Here is an 18,879-nt window from a genome sequence, read left to right on the forward strand (position 1 = left end):
TAATGTTCGTGGCCAAACCTTTTAAATGGTAATAGGAGAAAGATTTACTGGTTTCACTATCTTTGGTCAATGCCGAGCTCTTTCCAGCAATTGGTTTGTTTCCTTGCTCACCTTAGTGTTAGAATCTTGCAACGAAATAATGAAAAATTGAACCACAGAATTTATAAATTTTTGTGTGTTTTTTTTTTTAATATCGTCTAGGTGACTTCCGTATCGATAACAGTGGTACTGTGTTCGTAAACAAGGGTCTGGATCGAGAAAGGCATTCTGCATACACGCTGGAGGTTCGAGCCTATAATTACAGAACCAAGGCTTTCAATGAGACCAGTCGACCGCGGCAGAGAAATGTAGATGGTAGGCATCGTCGTTTTGAATTGTACTCTATATTTGTTTCTTTCTTTACTACATGAATTAAACATAAGGAAAATTGTAGATCCTGTTGTAAGTTTTCAGGATCAAATGTTTTCCTCAAAACAAGGACTTTCAGCTTGCAAACGTATCTCACATGAAAGCAACTCATCGAATTTTCTCTGTGATTAAAGGTGATAAAGGTTCCATAAAAACATAGTAAAAACCCCCATCTTTTTTGGTCTCGTTTTCATATTCCTTTTTGTTTCAGCTGAAGGTTATTTGTATGACATTTCAACCCTCATCATAACTATACTTGATATCAACGATAACGCTCCTAGGTTCATCAGACCACTCTTCACTGGAGGTAAGATCATCAAATCAGGCCGAATAAAATCATCATGATACTCTGCGGACATAACTCTGTTATGTGAGGAATACTACTCTACCCCTACCCCTACCCCCACAGGGGTCGATTAAATCGTAAGCCATGTAATCATGGCTAAGGGCAAGTTATTCTTGTACGTATCCTCGTTTGATTTCCTTCGTTTTATTTTATGTTTATTTTTTTCTTGGTAATCCACTTTTGCCCTGATGATTTAATACGAAAGTAAACATCGGGAAAATGAATAGCAATATCTGTTTTTTCAGGTATTGCAGAAGCTGCAGGTTTTGACTCGTACATCATGAAAGTCAAGGTATGAGAAGAAGAATATGTTGTACATAAAATTTTATCCTAACAGCCAGCAAAATAAAATATCTTTGAGCTGGTATCTTAGTTTTCTAAAACCATCTGAAAGTGTTTGAATTAGTTACTGCTCTTGAATAGAGACACATTTACGACTTTGGCATGAATGCGATAAAATTTAAACCTTCTTTGACCTGGAAAAAACCGCGAACAACCTCGTATCTTTGTAATAAAGGGACTCGCACTGATGCTATGAGCATGTACAAAGTTGAATTTTCGATAAATTTTCTCATAATTATTTCAGGCTACAGATAGAGACGCGGGTAATTTTAGTGCGGTGCAGTACAGAATATCCTCTGGAAATGATGGCGGCTTTTTCAAAATAGACGAAGACACTGGATTTATAACGACAGCCAGCAACTTTAAAGGGAAGAAGGGCGAACGTTTTGAAATTAAAGTCAGTGCTCATGACAACTACGGCAAACCTCCTACAAACGAGGCTGATGGAGAGGCCACGGTTCAGGTACTTTATTTTGTGGTGGTTACAACCAATGTAATTAGCACTTCTACGCAAACACTCAGGAATGCACACGCACCAACATATAGTTAGCATATCAACACTTGTACATGCCACCTATGTAAGTCTGTATTTAAAGTTGTTTAATGGAAAGCTGATTGGTTTTGAAAAGTAAAAAAGAATGATCAAAATTAAGAACAAAGAATTAGTTACTAAACTCAAGCTAAGAAAAAGATAGTAGAATGCTGATGGGGTTATCGAACTCGTCCATGAGTTGTTAGCATAATTATTCCATAAACATTCAGCTGGGTATGAGATATACATTTTATATGAAAGTAAAATAATCGAATTAATTGTTGATGCGTGCAGCTATCATTTATACGGTCGATAACACGTCTTACAGATATTTGTTCTTGTTGACGAGCAACGCGTAACTCTCAAGGCTGAAGTTGACCCATCTCTTATCGAGAGAAATAAGGAGGAATTTATAAGGTTAGAGACTACATGATTGAAATTAGTTCTTTACTCTTTTTAATGCTTTATAATATGATTCTCAATAAAGCATTTGTATTCGCATGTCGCAAGTTGCACATCCCACATCTACTTTGACGTAAGTTTTAAATTTCCAGTTTTCACGGCTTTGTTTCGAACGTTAGTGGAAGAGGCCCTAGAAATTATCATATTATCTATAAACACATCCATGGACAATTCCATCAATTCCTCTATCCCACATTTCTTTCCTTCTTTGTGAATTCTTTTTCGTCTTTATTCCGTCACTTTTGTCTCTTCTATTCATTAGATTTAAATTGTGTTCCTATCCACAGCAACAGTGTCTTTTATGTGATCCGATCTGTGAATCCGTTCATGAAACGAGGAGATTCAAAACGTTTCCTAATTGGCTCAGCAAACTCATTTCAATATCTTCATCCTCTCGGCCTGATCACCTAGCATACCTATATTTTTCTACTGAATAAATTTCAGACTGAGATTGGCTGCCCTACTTATTCTTATCAAGGGGACTGCGTCTTGTGTTCAATAGACTGTCTTTTACAGATAATGAATCCTGTATTTTATTTAATTATAATCAATTTTTTTGTGTTGTTTCCTCAGTGTGTTGAATAACATAACCGAGGCCGAGGTGAATATAGAGGCGATTTTCAAAGTTTTTTCGGAAAACTCTGAGGGTAAGCAGATCGCAAATTCTGAGGTGTTGTTCCACGCTGTTGACCTCAATACTCAGACCATCATGACCAGCAATGAAGTGCTCAGGTAAATATTTCACCATTATGGTAATGTAAAGATAGGTTACTAAAACCCCTTTTTTTTAATTTAAGAGAGACAACTAATGCTTAGCTTTCTCTTAATAATTTTTCATACGTTAGACAATATGTTTAGGTAATCGCAAGGTTGCGAATTCAATTTAGTTTGTAGAAATTCAAAGAGCTTGCAAATGTTTATGCCAATTTACACCAAGCTGAACTGCTACCTACTGTTTTTCTTAAGTTCCTCCTTGTTATTTATCCATTTACTACCAAAGAAACCTCAAAACATTAGGAACAACTATTTCCTTTTTACAACGAAAAAAATAGGCTATTGTTAAACGTTATTACGTTTTTGCTACTCCAGCACTATTGAAAAGCACACTGACCAGTTGGAGACCTTGTACGCCAGATGGAAAATCAGAGCTCCCATCGTTTCCACCACACAACGTCCAACAGAGGACAGTGGCCTGGGTAACGCTGAACTAGCACTTATCATCCTTGGATCTGTAGTTGGGCTGCTGTTGTTACTGGGTCTGTGTTTTGCCGTAAAGACACGTTGCAGGTAACTATATTCAATGCATTTACAATTTTCAACTGAGTGTCGAAAGAAAACGCAAAATTAAGGTTTCCTTTAGTATGATTGTAACTCTCTAATGCCTAATTGTCTCCGTCATGAGGAGCAACGCTCACTCTTTTACGCATACCAGCCTAAGAACCATTTTAATTTTCAAAGTGAATCATAATCCTCTACGTTGTCTCTTTTTTAGAGTAAAGAAACGTGAAATGTACAATTCGCCAAGAGCACGAAGAAAGCTTGGTAGCACCAATCGCAAGTAGGTGTTTTAAATGGAGCTCCTGATATTTCAATACGACCATGCCATCGATCGGTACTATGTTTAAAGAATGTGCAATCACGCTGAAACAGGAAAACAACTGAACAATTATTTCACTACCTTAACTGGAAGCTTTCCTTTTCAGTTCTTCTTAGAAAAAAGTGAATAAAGATTACCATCTTTTATAAATTATCAGTATTTCTCTTTAATTTTATTTGGTGGACTAAGACTTGTGATAATCACAAAGGTATCTTTATTTATGTGTAAACGTTCCTTGTCCTCCTATTTCATCAAGCTTGCAAACCATGAAAATCTCATGGCCTTCTCATGTTCAGGTATACTTTGCATTATAAAAATTATTTCTATATTTTTTCTTCTTCCAGTGGCTCCTGGTCGTATTATGATGACGTCATTGGAACTATAGAAGACAAGAGTGTAGCTTCTGTCAGGTATAATAAAGCTGTATTAACGTTTACCCACTGCTTAAAATCGTACTTTTCTCCGATATCTGATTGAATTTTAGTCCTTACCGGACAAAATCATTCACTAACTGAGTGGTGCATATAATATGTTTCTTGCCTTGCTTATCTTTGTGAATTCGTTAACTTTTTCATTACGAACTTGTTTTTTGTTGCAGGATGTCTCATCCGTATGGAAGCGACCCAGGAATGTACAGCGGCTCAGATTATGTGCTCACTAAGAAAGGACGGTAAGTTGTTGACAATGAAATTTACTAACGCAATGTGACCCTCATTTAGGTTATACTCTCCAGGCTTGAAAAACTCTCCCTTGAATGGAGGTCTTTTTAGACGAGAGTGAAAAATGCTGAGGGCTTGGAGCGTAATGCACTGATTAGGATCTAACTTTGTGTTCCTTGAGTAGAGTTGTCCCGAAGTAGAGATACTACAATGTTGGTATCGGATTTTCAAGCAAATATTTGTACCTTTATTTTACTGTTTTATCCATTACGTTGTTTCTTGTTTACCGGTGCACGGTGTTTACTCACCTGTAATTTACCATTTTCTTTTCACATTCGGTATATATTCCAACACACAGTTAATCTTTTAAAATTAATATTCTCTATGGTAGAAGTTGCCATGAACCAATGGGGACCTTTTAGGTTTGGCGGTTTGGCAAAATTTCTTAAAGTTTTGCAGAAAGGGGCATTTAACAGCACAACCCTCCATAGTCTCTAGGATTAACAGACACTTTTTTTTCTTACAGCTCATTGGAAGACAGAATTTGGGATGATGAGCCTGACTGCTATTTATCACAGGTTACAAATGCCCTCAAAAATTAGTATCTTGACCTATAAAAAAGATAATGTTGTAATATTAAGTGATAACTGCGCCTGTAGTTAAAGGTGCAAAGATTTAATGCGAAAATGAGTTCAACCTTGAGAAAATAATGAAACGTCATTTTCTCTTCGTCCAACAGAATATCTGGCATCTGTTTTCTCTTCGTTGCATGCACATGAAAAATTGATACTATCTAAACTTATTCAGGCAAGCTCAAAATTTGCGATATTTCCTACCCATTCGGCTGCTTCTAGCAGTATGTCAGGGACGCTTTGTCCCAATCCCGAGGCGAAGTTTTGACAACTTCTCTCTGTACTCTTTAGGATTCAAATTCTAAAATCGACTCCTACCTTGATGATGACGGCGAATCAGAACACGGTGCAGCCGGAAGTGATATCAGCCAGGAAAGCTCCGTCCACTCATCGAAACTAACAGCTGACGGCATGGTGGTTACGAAAGTCTAGCAGGATACATCTCTTTCTTTGAAATACGAATCATTACAATACTGAGTTCAAATTTTTTCGGCGAGAATGGACTAAAACGGTCTCTTCTGACTTATCTTATTGTCAAACTTACTTGATGCAACTTTTTAGCGCTTCTAGAATCATAAAATAATGAGCAGGTGCTATAGGCAAAATGTATTTAAAAAACGCGAGTTGTATACCCTTTTTCCTGGCCACTTGGATGTTAGAATGCATTAGTGAGGCGTTTTTCGCCTTGAATTGTGAGAACATTTTGATTAAACTGTTCCCTTTAGTTGTCAGCATGAGGAGGAAGGAACTCATTGTTATAAATGAATAACACTGAGGGCGTTTTCAGTTTCCAACGAGCCTTTCAAAACGTGTCTTCGAATGTGCACAGTCGAATTTTCATCTCATTTTCTTTACTATTTTGATGTTTGATAAAAAGCTATATTGTATTTGCATCACACTTCTTCTCTGATGATTTAAGTCTACGGCCAATCATTTTCAGGAAATGGGCATGTTCGAGCAACTCGAGCAACTAGTTAAAGGAAGGTTTATTTTCGCGTTCACTGAGCTTGACATTCAGAGTGAAAATCTCGCCGGGAATCGGCGCAGAGCTCCTCGCTGATCGTTTGGTTTTCATTTGATATTACCTATTGTCACATGGACTTTCCAGGGGGACTTCAGAGTGGTTTATTAGGACCTGCCTTCTCGCGATCAGCCTTATCAGGACCTGTTAGCGGTAGGTCCCGCAAGCAATTGGAAAGACCAAATGACATTCTTCTCGATACTATCAATTTAAGGGTAATAATGCACTATTAAACCAATAAGATTGAATTTTTGGTCATTATCCTTGACTTAAATTTATTATGATGTATATCCAATTGTTATTCTTACAATTACTTTCTCTATTCCTAACCTCTTTAAGCAGCTCTCTGCAAATACTTTTCTTCTATATATGTACATATGAATTGAAGAATTTTTTTGTGATGATGTCATGTTTCGATGTTGAAAACTGAATGAGATAACAATTGCTTCAGCCTGGCAATTGTTGTTATTGTGGAGGAAAATCAGTCTTTGCTCTTGACTGGTTTAGTTCGAATATGCAGTGGCACTCCTTTGATCGACCGGTGTAAGTCGGGCCTCGTAAATCAAATTGCCGAATTTGGTTAATTAAGGTTTGTTGGATTTGCCTCAGTTAAATGTAAAGTTAAACTTGTCCACCAGAAAGGTTGTCATTTAGCAGAGAGGTCTACCCCCCCTACATATACTATTCAGTAAAGCTTCCATTACGTATTAAATGGCCCAAATTTCCTAAGACTTTGGGGAGCCTTGTAGACTCTTTTTACATAGAGTTACACGACAAATCACTGATCACCTTAATTGCAGGGATTCAAATAGCGCAGTCCTTTTCCGTTTCAGCGATCCAAGAAGAGTTCTAGTGAATTTTGGTATTCTTATGGAGTATACGATTGGATTGGCAAAGCTGTTACTATAATGCAACAGCTTTGTGAAAGCGAAGACTTCATAAGGAATGTGAGATGACTCCCAAGTATCACTTAAGAAAACAACGATGTTAAGAATGTAGAAAGGTATCCAGGTTAAAACGAAAACAAGTGTTATAATTAAAAGGGTTGTGACGAGTTGTTTCTCTTGAGCACTTCGCTTCAGTTGGTCAAGTTCTTCCTTATATCTGCTCTCCCGCTTTGGTTTCTCTCTCTTGTGATAGGAAACATTAGCCCATACAAGCACATATGCCACACAAATGACCAAAAGTGATGAGAATATGAAGAAAATAATAAAATAGAAGAAAATTCTGAACTTGAACACTTCGAATCCGTTCATAAAATACAACACAGCTACAAACAAAGACAACATCCATACGACTGCTATGAGCTGGTGGTAGGTTTTTTTGGAGGTAAGGCGATGTCTTAGAGGACACATCACTGCATACAGTCGCTCCAGAGCGATTACTGTCAGAGCAAAGATTGAAGCAAACGCTGTGAAAATGTCAATGGCCTTATACGCAATATATGTCCCTTTCACATTTGTTTTCCAGTAGGATGTTAACTGATGAATATAAAGTGGAACTGCAAATGTGCCAACCATGAGGTCTGCAATAGCTAACGTTACAAGAAAGTAGCTGGCACGCATGCGTAGAAGTTTCCTTTTAGTGAAGACTGCGATGGTCAGGCAATTGCCAACGATGATAGCTATTGCCACGAATGCGAGTGCTACACACCACGTGACCTGCTCAGACATGGGCATGGCGCCATTCATAGTTGGTGTTCCTTGGGTTGAATTGAAGTCGTAGCTGTTAGAGCTTTTATTCATGGTCCTGTTCATACTGAGTGATCACACCTGCAAAGAAAACAAACAAAACAAAACAACTAAACAGGCCACGTGGCGAGACTGTTAGCAGAAGGTAAATCAGGATTAATTCAAAGTTGTTACATTATGGGTTTTACCTCCCTAAATTTCAGCTTTCGTGTCTCAAACTAATTAATTGGGTAAATTAGTGTTATCAAATGAGTTAAAAGGTAAATTGGCCACCGTTTTAAACTCTTAACGGTGGCCAATTTACCTTTTAACTCATTTGATAACACTAAAAAAGGCTGACGTTTCGAGCGTTAGCCCTTCGTCAATCGCTCTGACGAAGGGCTAACGCTCGAAACGTCAGCCTTTAAACTATTTACGGTGGCCAATTTACCTTTTCAACTCAGTTGATAACACTAAATTACCCTGTTATACTCTCCCACCGACGCAGCACCACAGTTTCTCTAAAAACTTACCCCTTTATTCAAACTAGTTAATTGCAAAGCATGGTATTATCCACCATCTTCAACCTTCACCTTTTTTTGTTTCATGAAATGCTAATTTTTGTTTGTTTACAACATTGGATTTTGTTTACTTTTTTTCTAAGGTTTTATCTAATTTAAATTTTACTTGTAGTGCATCATTGAAAGACGTTGACTTTGGTAAAACGATACCATTACGCCGGGTTGTTATCATGGTAGCACAATGCTACAATGGTAACTATTAAAGAGAAATATCAGGTATCGATTGTCGGGATGATTTCAGGGCAACACTACATTTACGAAAACGGAACGATTACTCTTCGATGATCAGACTAAAAATTTCTCCAAAAACAAGTTGTCCTGCACGCGGCTGCTTGGAAAGTCCTTCAAGTAACTGCTCATTTCCCTGGTTCTGTTCAGCTTTGAAAACTCGGCAGTCTTCAATGTGATGCATAATGGATCGTATGCCCTTGTGATATATATTTGGCTGGGACCACAAAACTCGTTATTTTCATTTCTCCGAATTGATATATTATTTTGATGTCGGTGTTTTTCCTAAGAGGTATAATATTTGAAACCACTTGCCTCTATTTCGAAATAAGTAAGCTTGGTAAGGACAATCATTATTTTGTGGCCTTGATGACGGTTTTGCCGCTTGAAAATATTTAGAAATGTAGAAAGAGAGATTTTTATCATTCACCTGACTCCTAAGTCGTCTTTAAAGATGAAAACTCATTTTCTCCAATTGAAAAATAAACGCGTCGTTGAAGGGATAATTTCATTAGATAACATCAAGAGATGAAGACCTCCCCTCTGAAGTAAGAAGAGCTAGGTTGCTTTTTCAATTACACCGACTTTTGCTTCAGGCCTTATCTGATATTCAACGGATCACAACCTCCTTTATCTTTTCTAATAACATCCAATGACCTTCCACTGTCAACAAAGGAGTGAAAATTCACAGTTGCATTTTATTTAAAAAAAAAACACAATGAACAAAGCTTGAACATGCCCTTTGTGGACCGCTAAAAATATGTGCTGATAACAGTATGCCTGATTATTAAGTGGATTTAGAACCAACAAATAATATTCCATGTTTACTGCTAAAACTTGCACTGTCGATGATGTTTCCTCTTCATTTGCGAAAAAATCGTTCAATATTTATTCAAATTGGAACATGCTATTAGACAAGTCTATTAGATACAAGACAATACTTAATGAAAATTTATTCCGCCACCTCAGTTGGTTGTCTGATATGTTTTCTCAACTTAATGAGATTTCTTGAAAATGGTCCCGCTGATTCACGAATCGAGGTAGTTTAGCGTCATCTTATGGCAAAAGTGTTTCTGAATGCCACGAGCTTTCTGGCGACGAAGTGATGTATATGCGGTTTGTGTCCGATGATCGATTACATATGTATTTGGAGAAAAAGACATGTAAAAAAACACCACTAAGGCTGCTACTGAAGAATATCGCTCCTAAAAAAATAGTGATGAAAAATAAACATCTATGATGACTGACATTGTAAACGAAATTATATATAACAGTTGAAAAATATTTACCCAAATGGTTCTTCAAGCGTGTTGTGATTCACTTTCGTTAAAAACTTTTAGCCTCCGGCTTCCGGCATTTTCAGTAATTTATATTCTTCAGAAATGCAATGTTCGTGTAGCTATGTTTTCCACTGCAATGCAGCCGTGCTGTAGTAACTGTACCCCAAATGATTTTGTTATCATGATGTTGCCATTAGATTTTAAACCTAATCCCATTTAAAGCTACTTTCCCCAAGCACCTGGATACTAACCCGATCTCCAGTTATGTCATTTACCTTAAAGAATTCACGAGAAAACTTCCAGGATCGTCCTAAGGAGTCCATCGAATTTAACTATCAAAAAATGATCGTCAGCGCCGAACCTCCAAAGTACTGAGTCAAGAAAAGACAGTTTAGCGGGCGCAATAATGCACTGAGGCCAGTGCAGGCTAGTTTGACTCTCGCTCTTTTTTGTGTTTTTCATCGCCAATTCATTTATGCTAAGGAATCTTGCGTCGCAAAGTACCTCAAAAGATATCTCAGGAGATTATCTTAATTTTCACTTGGAATAACAAAGAACGCAAAGCTATTGAATCACATTGTAGAATAAAGTGTATTAAAAAGCAAACGTCGGTTATGCCGGAGAAAAGTAAAATTTTAGCCAAAACATGTTTTCAATAACTTTTCATTTCTCGGAGTTTTCCTCAAGTTCAAACAAAGTTTTCTAAAGCGATCGGTAAGCTGCAATCTTTGCCGTCGGCGTGTGTGTTTTGTCAAAATACGAGATTTGACATGAAAGGCTTGTGAATTTTCAGTCTATAAGGTTTCTCAGGAACTGAATTATCTTGATCTCCTTCTGTCATTTGTACTTTAATTGATCTCAGAAGACCCTGCTTATTTTTCACTCAATTTGAGTTTGATGAATTTCATTTGTATAATTAGACAAGTTCACTTTTTTGCAACCATGACCTTGAGCATTTTTTACATTTTGCTTCCAGCCATATCATAGGGAAACAGGTATCTTTATTTTAATTATAATGTTCATTATCCACTAAAATACGTCAACGAAAATTTCCATCGCAAAAAAAAAAACCTCTATGAAATATTGAATATATGCGTCCATTCAGAGACCCATTTTGGTCTGTTTTACTTGTATTAGCGGGCTGTTTTCTGAGGTGCTTGGTTATAATCTAAATTTAATTGTTTCTTATTACTTTTCCTTGGACCAAATCAGCGTTAATGAAACGTGCTTTACCAGCTTTTCTGTTTCTTGGGGTAAATGGTTATTGCAACATCAATTTTTTAGTGGTCCTCAAGTTGCAATGAGCCGGTTACAAGCAACCGACCTTCTCTCACCTTGTGTTAGGTTCACGCGAATCAGCTTAGTCCAAATTCTTTTCAAAAAAAGTAGATTATCCCTTTGAACTTCTTTGAGTTGAACAGTACTGATTATCTTACCCACTGAGAAACTGCCAGTCGCCAGATATGAGAACGTGACAATTTGTAAAGAATCTAGTGAACGTGAGTGCGTTTTCTTGCAAGTTATTTGCTCGTTAGAATATTGTTATCGAGATACAATCATCATATCAATAAGGGAAGAGGTAAGTTCAGTGCGACAACTGAATCCTTCTATCTGTTGGACTATTGATTAGACTGACACCACAGAGCATCTTTTGTAAACGATAAATCTAACGTCGGCGAAAATATAAAAGAACAAAAAAGTTACCAGCAGGCATACACTCGAGAAACTTCTACTCAATGATGAGAAGGACCGAGTTTACCTTCCCCAGAAACAACATAAGAAAAACACCTGCAGTGGCGGTTGTATTGTCGTATGAAAGGTAAGGAGAAATTCTCAAGAAACGGAATTTGCCTTTGGCTATCGGAGTAATAGCAGTAATGTTTAGCTTTCAGACGCAAAGAACAATTTGTGGCCAGTTGTAAAAAAGCAGGAAAAGATCGCATTTATTTGGGTTTGGGATTAAGCAAAAAACGGTTTAAGATAGGTTGTTGAGGCAAACATCGACTGAATTGAGCAATTATTTTAGAAATTTCCATATTTACGCTATTAGCTAAAGGGGTGACAATAAAATTTCGGCAAACAATTGAGCAATTTCCGCCAAATGCTCTTGATAGTATGGCGAGTCTTTATGGCGAGTCTTCAAGCTTAGCCTACGCAACTACCAGCTCCGACTTCAATCGCCCCAAGCAAAAAAAGTACTCTTCTAGTTCACTTTTTAATGTAGATATAATTTACTTCCACATGCAATAATGGAAAGTACTGAAATGAAATACCGTGAAGAATCCTACAAATCTTCAAATCCCTCCAAAGTGAAACTATGTTGTTCACTCTATTGCAAAGAGTGTGGTTTCGAACTAGCCAATCAAAGGCTAAATTCTATTTGATCACCCGTAATTAATCCAATTGATGGCTTTTTTGGTGGTTTGTGGCTTGATAAATTGTTTTCGTTTACGCTTAAGCTTTCCAGCATGCTTAAGCCCGCAGAGACATCTTCACTTTCTATTGCAGCTCCCTGCCTACTCGCTATACCCTCATACATCCCCTCACTCAAAACAATCTGAGTAATATGCTAGTACCGTCTGCTAACGCTAGTGACCTAAAAAAGTTCCAAGTTTCCAAAAGTCTCGAGTTCCCAGTTTAAAGCAAATGAGAACCAATTGAATCATTGCTTATATATCATACTATGTTTGCTGTCTATTCATGAACCCAGTGAATATTGGTTTCAGCAATTAGAAAAAGGTCTTCCTTTCTCTCTGCATGTGCAAATTGTACAAAATCATGGCAAGGTCTGATAAATTTCTTACCTCTTCCCTCTTCATTTCCTTTCCAGATACAGCTTGTTGTCGTGACAACTTATTCCCTGTTGCAAGTGTTTGAGATACCAATTATGAATACTACTTAACCTAGCATGCTGAGATCTGCTATGATCTCACGTTGATACGAAGACAGATTGGCAACCAGGACAGCTCCCCCAGCCAACTCCAACATCTCGGGATTCACATAGTAAAAACATGTTTGCAACCACAAAATATAGTCGACACCAAAGTCACGCACATAGCTGGGCACAAAGGAGAACTTTCAACAGAGTTTTTGGCGAAATGAAAAATTACATGCCTTTTTGTTTTAGGTTTAAATTTTGCTCGCCATTTATTAGCCAGACAAAGAGGTGACTGTCAAATTGTCTTCTCTTTTTTATTTCCTCAATTTTCATGACAGTTTTATCATCACCTAAAGAAAAACTTTTCCCAAATAGCAATGAAGCAGACGCTGGCTTTCAATTCATTATAAAGCCTTACTAAGATAGAAACATTCTCGGCTTGATTATGAGAGCTTCCATAATTCTTTGAGATAGACTTTAAATTTTTTTCTTATTCTGGCCGAATAGATTCAATTTTACCTGTCACCCTAGGGTGTATGCAATCTATTAGATGAGGTCAATTTTGTTTTTCAGAAACAAATTTTCTCTGCGCTTCCCTTTACATCAGTTGCCGCATCAGTTATCTTAATCTCGTACATCCATCAAAAACCTCATGCGTTTTATTCTCATCAAATACAATGTTTTCTTTTCAAAATGCTTACCTGCTGAGAAAAGAAATGAATTGCCCTATTCAAAAATATTCATGCCAGCCTGTTTATTCTTTTACTTAGAATTGCTCTTTGCGAAGAAAACCTGATCATTCGGAGGCGGATTTGTTGCGCAATTTTCTATCGTTTTCTTTGCCCAATCACCCTACCATATGACTTACAACTATAAACTGACTAATACTTAAATGCGAAGAGTTTCCAATCAAGCGCTAGCAATTCTTTTCATCGAAAAAAAAGAATTTATGATTTAAACTCCTTGATAATAAAACCATAATTGTTTCAAAAGTATCCTTTTGACTATGTGTAACAATTGACGACTCTCGAGGAATAGTTTGATTTCACGTTTGCCGTCTAATTAGCTCGTGATCTAATTGCAAAAATGTGTTTTATTACTTACCGATTACTGCAATAGCAAAGGTTCTTTCTTTCAGAGAAGTATTTTCAACGTAACCTGAGTAGTGAAAAAGGAAAACTCCCCTTTAATTGTGCGATTCTTTGAGTATAACTTGGAGACAGCGATGGCGAAACACTGTTGTGATGATGACAAATGTATTTTGTCGCGAATTAAAATAAACATACAAATGTTGGCATATGATTCTGGTTGAAGATATCCCACGCAATCGGAAACAATTACGCAATTTGCAAAACATATTATTATGGGCTATTTTGTGTTATTCTTTGTTGCTCGATCGTGTGATTCAATCTCTGATATATGACATTTTAATGGATTAATACCATTTAATTCGAAGCACGAATCTTGCGTTTAGCAATTTTACTGTCTGTAGAAGACTATCTCCATCATCTATAATTGCTCTAAGAATTATGTGGTGCATTTGGCCATAGTTAGCCATCGTCGGGATAGAAGATTTTTTAAATGGAGTCGTATTTGCATCACTTCTTTAAAGATGTTATTGAATCTATTTATAATTCATGGAGAGTGGTGTCCTTTTTTCAGTTTAATTTTCAAGACGACATGATGCTTTCAATTAAGCAATTCAACCACAGTTGTTTCTTGGGAACGTTCGACGAAAAAAAAAAGGAAAAAAAAAGCTTGGCTAAAAAAAAAGCTATAAGTAGGTAATGAAAAAAAGTTTAAACTTCTGAACCGCACATATAGTCTAATATTTAATTTTTTTGGCATTAATGATAAATACGATGTAAAAGAGACCATTTGAATAAGGGAGAGATAATTAGTTGTAACATTTTAAACACAAACACCTTCAATTTACAGAAACACGGAAGTAATTTTATTTCTTTTGACCAATGAAGTAATGTTTCTTTTTTCTAAATGAGAATATCCAAAGAATTATGTCCTTCCTACAGATCTGTTATGCATATAAATAAGAAAATATAACTAATAGGTTGATGTTAGTCTCGGCTCAAACAGCAGGACGTCGCGGAAAAACATCGGTTTCACCAAAATTGCCTTCCAGAAGTCGACTTTGGTCCATTTTGTTTGAACACCTCCATCAAATTAACTCGAATAGGATCCAAAACTTCCATCATGATACTCTGAACTTTGTCGTGACTCCACTGTTGTCGATCCCTTTAACTTTTATTTCTGAAATTATATTGAAGGTTTATCTTGAGCGGTTTTGTTTACGAGGCGATGTTGCTAAAGAACACCGAAAATATCACATTTAAAATTTTCAGAAGAAATGTGGGAAATATTCATCGATCTCTCATTAAATATATCACAAAGGAAGAGGTACTTTCTTCAATGAAGTGAAAGTCCGAGAAATTGCGCGAAAAAGGTTTTTCATGGCCTATAAAATGCCGGCGAGTCCTCCTTCTGTACCGTGATGTTACAAGGAGTTCTTCTCCTCCGCAGGATCCTAGCTCATTGCAGTCAATCCCACGGCATGGCTCCAGGTTTTCCTTGCAGTATGCTGTTGCCCCCACTAAAATCATGGGTGCTGAGGGGCACTGTGCGAATAAAGCTTCTTGCCTGAGAAGGCACACGTAGTAACCCGGCCTTGGCTAGAACCCAGGTCTCTCATTCTGGAGTTCAACGCGCGATAAACACTTGGCCACCGCGGCTTACGACCGCAAAGCAATTTATCATCCATCGCGGGCTCAAAGGCTGCAAACTACTCAAAAAAATTCTTCTTAAAAAATGTCAATTTTTTTTCGCACAATGGTTCACAGCTAATGGTCAACGCTCTAGTACAGTATTCAGCTTGAATATGCCTTTTTAACATCAAAACTACCGTTAAACTACAATGGTTCACAGCTAATGGTCAACGCTCCAGTACAGTATTCAGCTTGAATATGCCTTTTTAACATCAAAACTACCGTTACGTGATTAAATCTGCTCAGCAACATGTTAGAGGTTGCTAAAATGCAGAAATGAAAAATTAACATTTTATTGCAGAGATTGTCTCTGTTCCAATGAATCAGCGGTATCAACTGGTACCGCTGGGTTGATGCATATATTAATATTCTCTTATTATCACGGCGAACGGGTAATTCTGTCGGTAGAAGTTGTGATGCCGGATCAGCTAACGGTAATGTCTCGGTGGCTCACTGAAATAGAATCTTGGAGCTCGGAGTCTTGAAGTTCGTTTCCTCATAGGGACTCAAACTTTTTCCTCATCCCACAATAGTGGGACAAAGCATTGTTCAGCCGAAGGTCTTGAAGGAAATTAACTTCTGGGTTTAAATGGATCTGCCATACCTTTTAATGGACCATATATATCTAATTTCCCACTGCATGGTTTGTAAACAAAACATCTATCCGTGGTAACTCACGAGGGTTTTGTCAAATAAATTTTTATAGGTCTCATGGACACTTTTATATCATCCTATGTTTAGATTCCTTCGTAAGTAAACTGTTTTAAGTCGGATGAGTAATCACGAGAGTTGATTGGAGGACCAAACTGTTCTTTATGTAAGTAAAAATCAGCATCTATGAGCCTCACTTGACACCGGTAAAAAAGTATCTAAATCGAAAGAACAACCATTTTCTTCTATAAGAAGGTTGTTAACCTTTGTAAGCGGCAGTCAACAACATATTCATATACACAACTTATCTTCATTGCTTTTAAACGGTGACGTCGGCCTAACAGGGAACAGTAGTTTTCAGTCTACAGTGTGCTGGTAAAATTAAAAAATATGATCTGACTGTAGTCGGCCCATGCATCCTCATACGTCATATAGACATGTAGTGCAGCCTTCATCATACTGGAAAAAAGGTGTGTTGCACAAATGAAGCGCTATTCTAAATCATTGAATCCTAAGTTATAGCGTGACGCAATTCTGTTGTGATAGTCCGTCGACGGTTCATGGTCATAAATAGCTACCGCTGTTTTGAAACCGACGATTGAATGCGCAATTATTTCACGCACTTTGAATAATCTTAAAGAGTCTTCGTTTTTAGTGACATCAACCGCCCCGATTGTTTTTTAATTACAAAGACGTTTTTCAGGAACTTTTGTTGGCTCCGAACCCTTTGGGAGGTGCAATCGGTACTTTTGTTTACACTGATTTCGTAAAAGATCTCTTAATATTCGACTGAAGAGGTTTCGGTATTTTCATGCAAGCGAAAACTTCTGTCCAAACAACTGCATTAGACTTGTTTGTTAAGCTTTAATTGAATGTTTGTTTGCGAATCCCTTCTTTTGAAGTTCAAATAAGTTGAATAAGTCATTCAAATACTCATCAATACGTCATTAACGCTATAGTTGTTTTTAGTTGAAAACATTGTTTAAAAAAATCTTTAAGTACGTGTAGTAGTTTAGACTCAGTTGTTTATGGTCAGATGTTCAGGAGTGAATACTGAAAGAGTGAAGGAACAAATACGGAAAAAATCGCTTTCGTGAATGGGTTTGTGAGTATATCTTTGCCTTTCTTAGTTTTCATTAATTTCCCTAATTCCCAGCGGCTTAAATTCGCCTCACTGCACAAAATGTATCAACCTACTAATACTTTAGGAGTTTCATACTATAAACGAAGATGCGTTTTAGGCGGATCTTAATCTTCTTTTGACACACAAATCTAAGCATTCTGTCCCATTTCTGGGATAAACAATCATTATTACGAGATTAACATCGGAAAAGAGCGCTACAGAAACTGAACCTGTACGCATCACTTACTCAGAATTGCGTGGGTGAAACCTCTCTACCTGATGAAAAAACATCTTTGTGGATGATAACAGTTCATATATGTTTTCTGATTGAAAGGGGAAGGTTTGGCCCGTTCGACTTCACGTAAGACACTGGATGTCGCCACTTTGTAGTCCTGGTTAAAATTTGTCTTATTCTATGTGAAACGAGCTTAACCTGCCCTAGTTTTATGTATTTGAAGTGCTTAACGTCGTTAACTAAGTGATTTTGAGCCGGTTGTGGTCGATTCCATCATGTTGTGTAACGTCAGCAAGAAGTGAAAAAATTACCTTTTCACACAAGGGACAGAAAGATGAATTCTCTGCACTGTCCGCTAAACATGTCTTATAATTCTTGCTTTGAGATTTTGTGGTTTGAATCAAACAGCATCCTCGATTGATTTTTCACTCTCCTCTCATCACCTTATTTCTGAAAATGTGTTTATTTATCATATTTTGGTCTCTATGAATCAAAAGGTTGAATAACTGTCCATGCTATTCTTACACCAGGCTCTCAATGAGGCGATTGCTTGTACGACTGATGGTTGAAATTTTTCAGTTTTTACGCCTTAAATTATTAACCACATGGAGACTCTTTGTGTTACACGATTACTTCGTGTTATGTGAGAAATTATTTATGCCCATTATTAATGCCCCTTCGTTTAATCCTTTACATCCTAACATTACTGTCCACATTCTCCATGCTCTTCTCTAGAACGTCTCCTTTAGTATTGGTTATTCCTCGATCGAGCCCTTCGCAACATGGACCTCCACCCGACTTTTCATCTGAATTTTTCCTTCTCGTCATCGCAACCACCATTAGTTCTTTGCTTGTTGTGTGTATTTGCTTGTCTTCTGTAATTTTGCAAGGTTTCATGGGATATGGGTCGGGAACTAAGTCGCTAGGGCTCGAATAAAGTAATGACTGAGTTTCCTCGATGTCCCACTATGACATCCATGTTGGTGACGTCATCAAGTATCCAGAAATGGTTATGGCCCGGACTGTTGACAAGGAGAATAACAATCAAGAGCTTCCTTACTTGACGATCAATGATTTTAATGAATGATTCAGCAGAATTCCTTCCTGTAAGGAGGAATCATATGCAAGTCACTCTTAGGGTTTAAGGCATTTAAGTACTAAAACAAGTTAATGTCAAGAAAAATATTTAAGTCCTTATAAGGTTAAATTTCATTTAGTGCAATTCGGAGACAGTTAAAAATTAATCAGTTTATTTTTACCTTTATGTGCTGTTAGACTGATATTAGATGTCATTATTAACATAGGGTTTTCATTCTGGTTTAATCTGAAAAAGATGGCTTGGAATCTTGTTGCTGCATCTTTAAATTAGGTTTTCCTCCATCCATAAAACATTTTTATTTCACGGAAATTTTTTTGTTTTTAAATGATGTGAGACTTATTTGGCATATTGGAAC

At 37.1% G+C, this 18,879-nt stretch overlaps 2 protein-coding genes across 2 annotated transcripts in view; one reads left to right on the forward strand and one right to left on the reverse strand.

The window, feature by feature from the left end:
- The window catches only part of LOC131798346 (protocadherin Fat 4), a 48,266-nt gene extending 41,984 nt beyond the window's left edge, over positions 1 to 6,282 (forward strand). Inside the window, exons 60-71 of the mRNA XM_059115993.2 lie at positions 202 to 354; positions 620 to 715; positions 1,000 to 1,046; positions 1,341 to 1,559; positions 1,957 to 2,045; positions 2,664 to 2,822; positions 3,180 to 3,377; positions 3,583 to 3,648; positions 4,032 to 4,097; positions 4,286 to 4,357; positions 4,873 to 4,924; positions 5,270 to 6,282. Coding sequence (XP_058971976.2) covers positions 202 to 354; positions 620 to 715; positions 1,000 to 1,046; positions 1,341 to 1,559; positions 1,957 to 2,045; positions 2,664 to 2,822; positions 3,180 to 3,377; positions 3,583 to 3,648; positions 4,032 to 4,097; positions 4,286 to 4,357; positions 4,873 to 4,924; positions 5,270 to 5,410 — 1,358 coding nt within the window. The 3' untranslated portion in view covers positions 5,411 to 6,282. The remainder of the gene's footprint in view (positions 1 to 201; positions 355 to 619; positions 716 to 999; positions 1,047 to 1,340; positions 1,560 to 1,956; positions 2,046 to 2,663; positions 2,823 to 3,179; positions 3,378 to 3,582; positions 3,649 to 4,031; positions 4,098 to 4,285; positions 4,358 to 4,872; positions 4,925 to 5,269) is intronic.
- A 494-nt stretch (positions 6,283 to 6,776) lies between these two features.
- LOC131798632 (beta-4C adrenergic receptor-like) lies at positions 6,777 to 13,878 on the reverse strand. Its single transcript, XM_059116335.2, has 2 exons — positions 13,741 to 13,878; positions 6,777 to 7,771 (listed from the first exon to the last, which is right to left on the reverse strand). Exon 2 carries the CDS (start codon positions 7,754 to 7,756, stop codon positions 6,785 to 6,787), a length of 972 nt encoding a protein of 323 aa, XP_058972318.1. The 5' UTR covers positions 7,757 to 7,771; positions 13,741 to 13,878; the 3' UTR covers positions 6,777 to 6,784.
- Between the last annotated feature and the right edge of the window lie 5,001 nt (positions 13,879 to 18,879).

This window comes from Pocillopora verrucosa, chromosome 3 (assembly GCF_036669915.1).
Source record: "Pocillopora verrucosa isolate sample1 chromosome 3, ASM3666991v2, whole genome shotgun sequence".
Taxonomy (NCBI): Eukaryota; Metazoa; Cnidaria; class Anthozoa; order Scleractinia; family Pocilloporidae; genus Pocillopora; species Pocillopora verrucosa.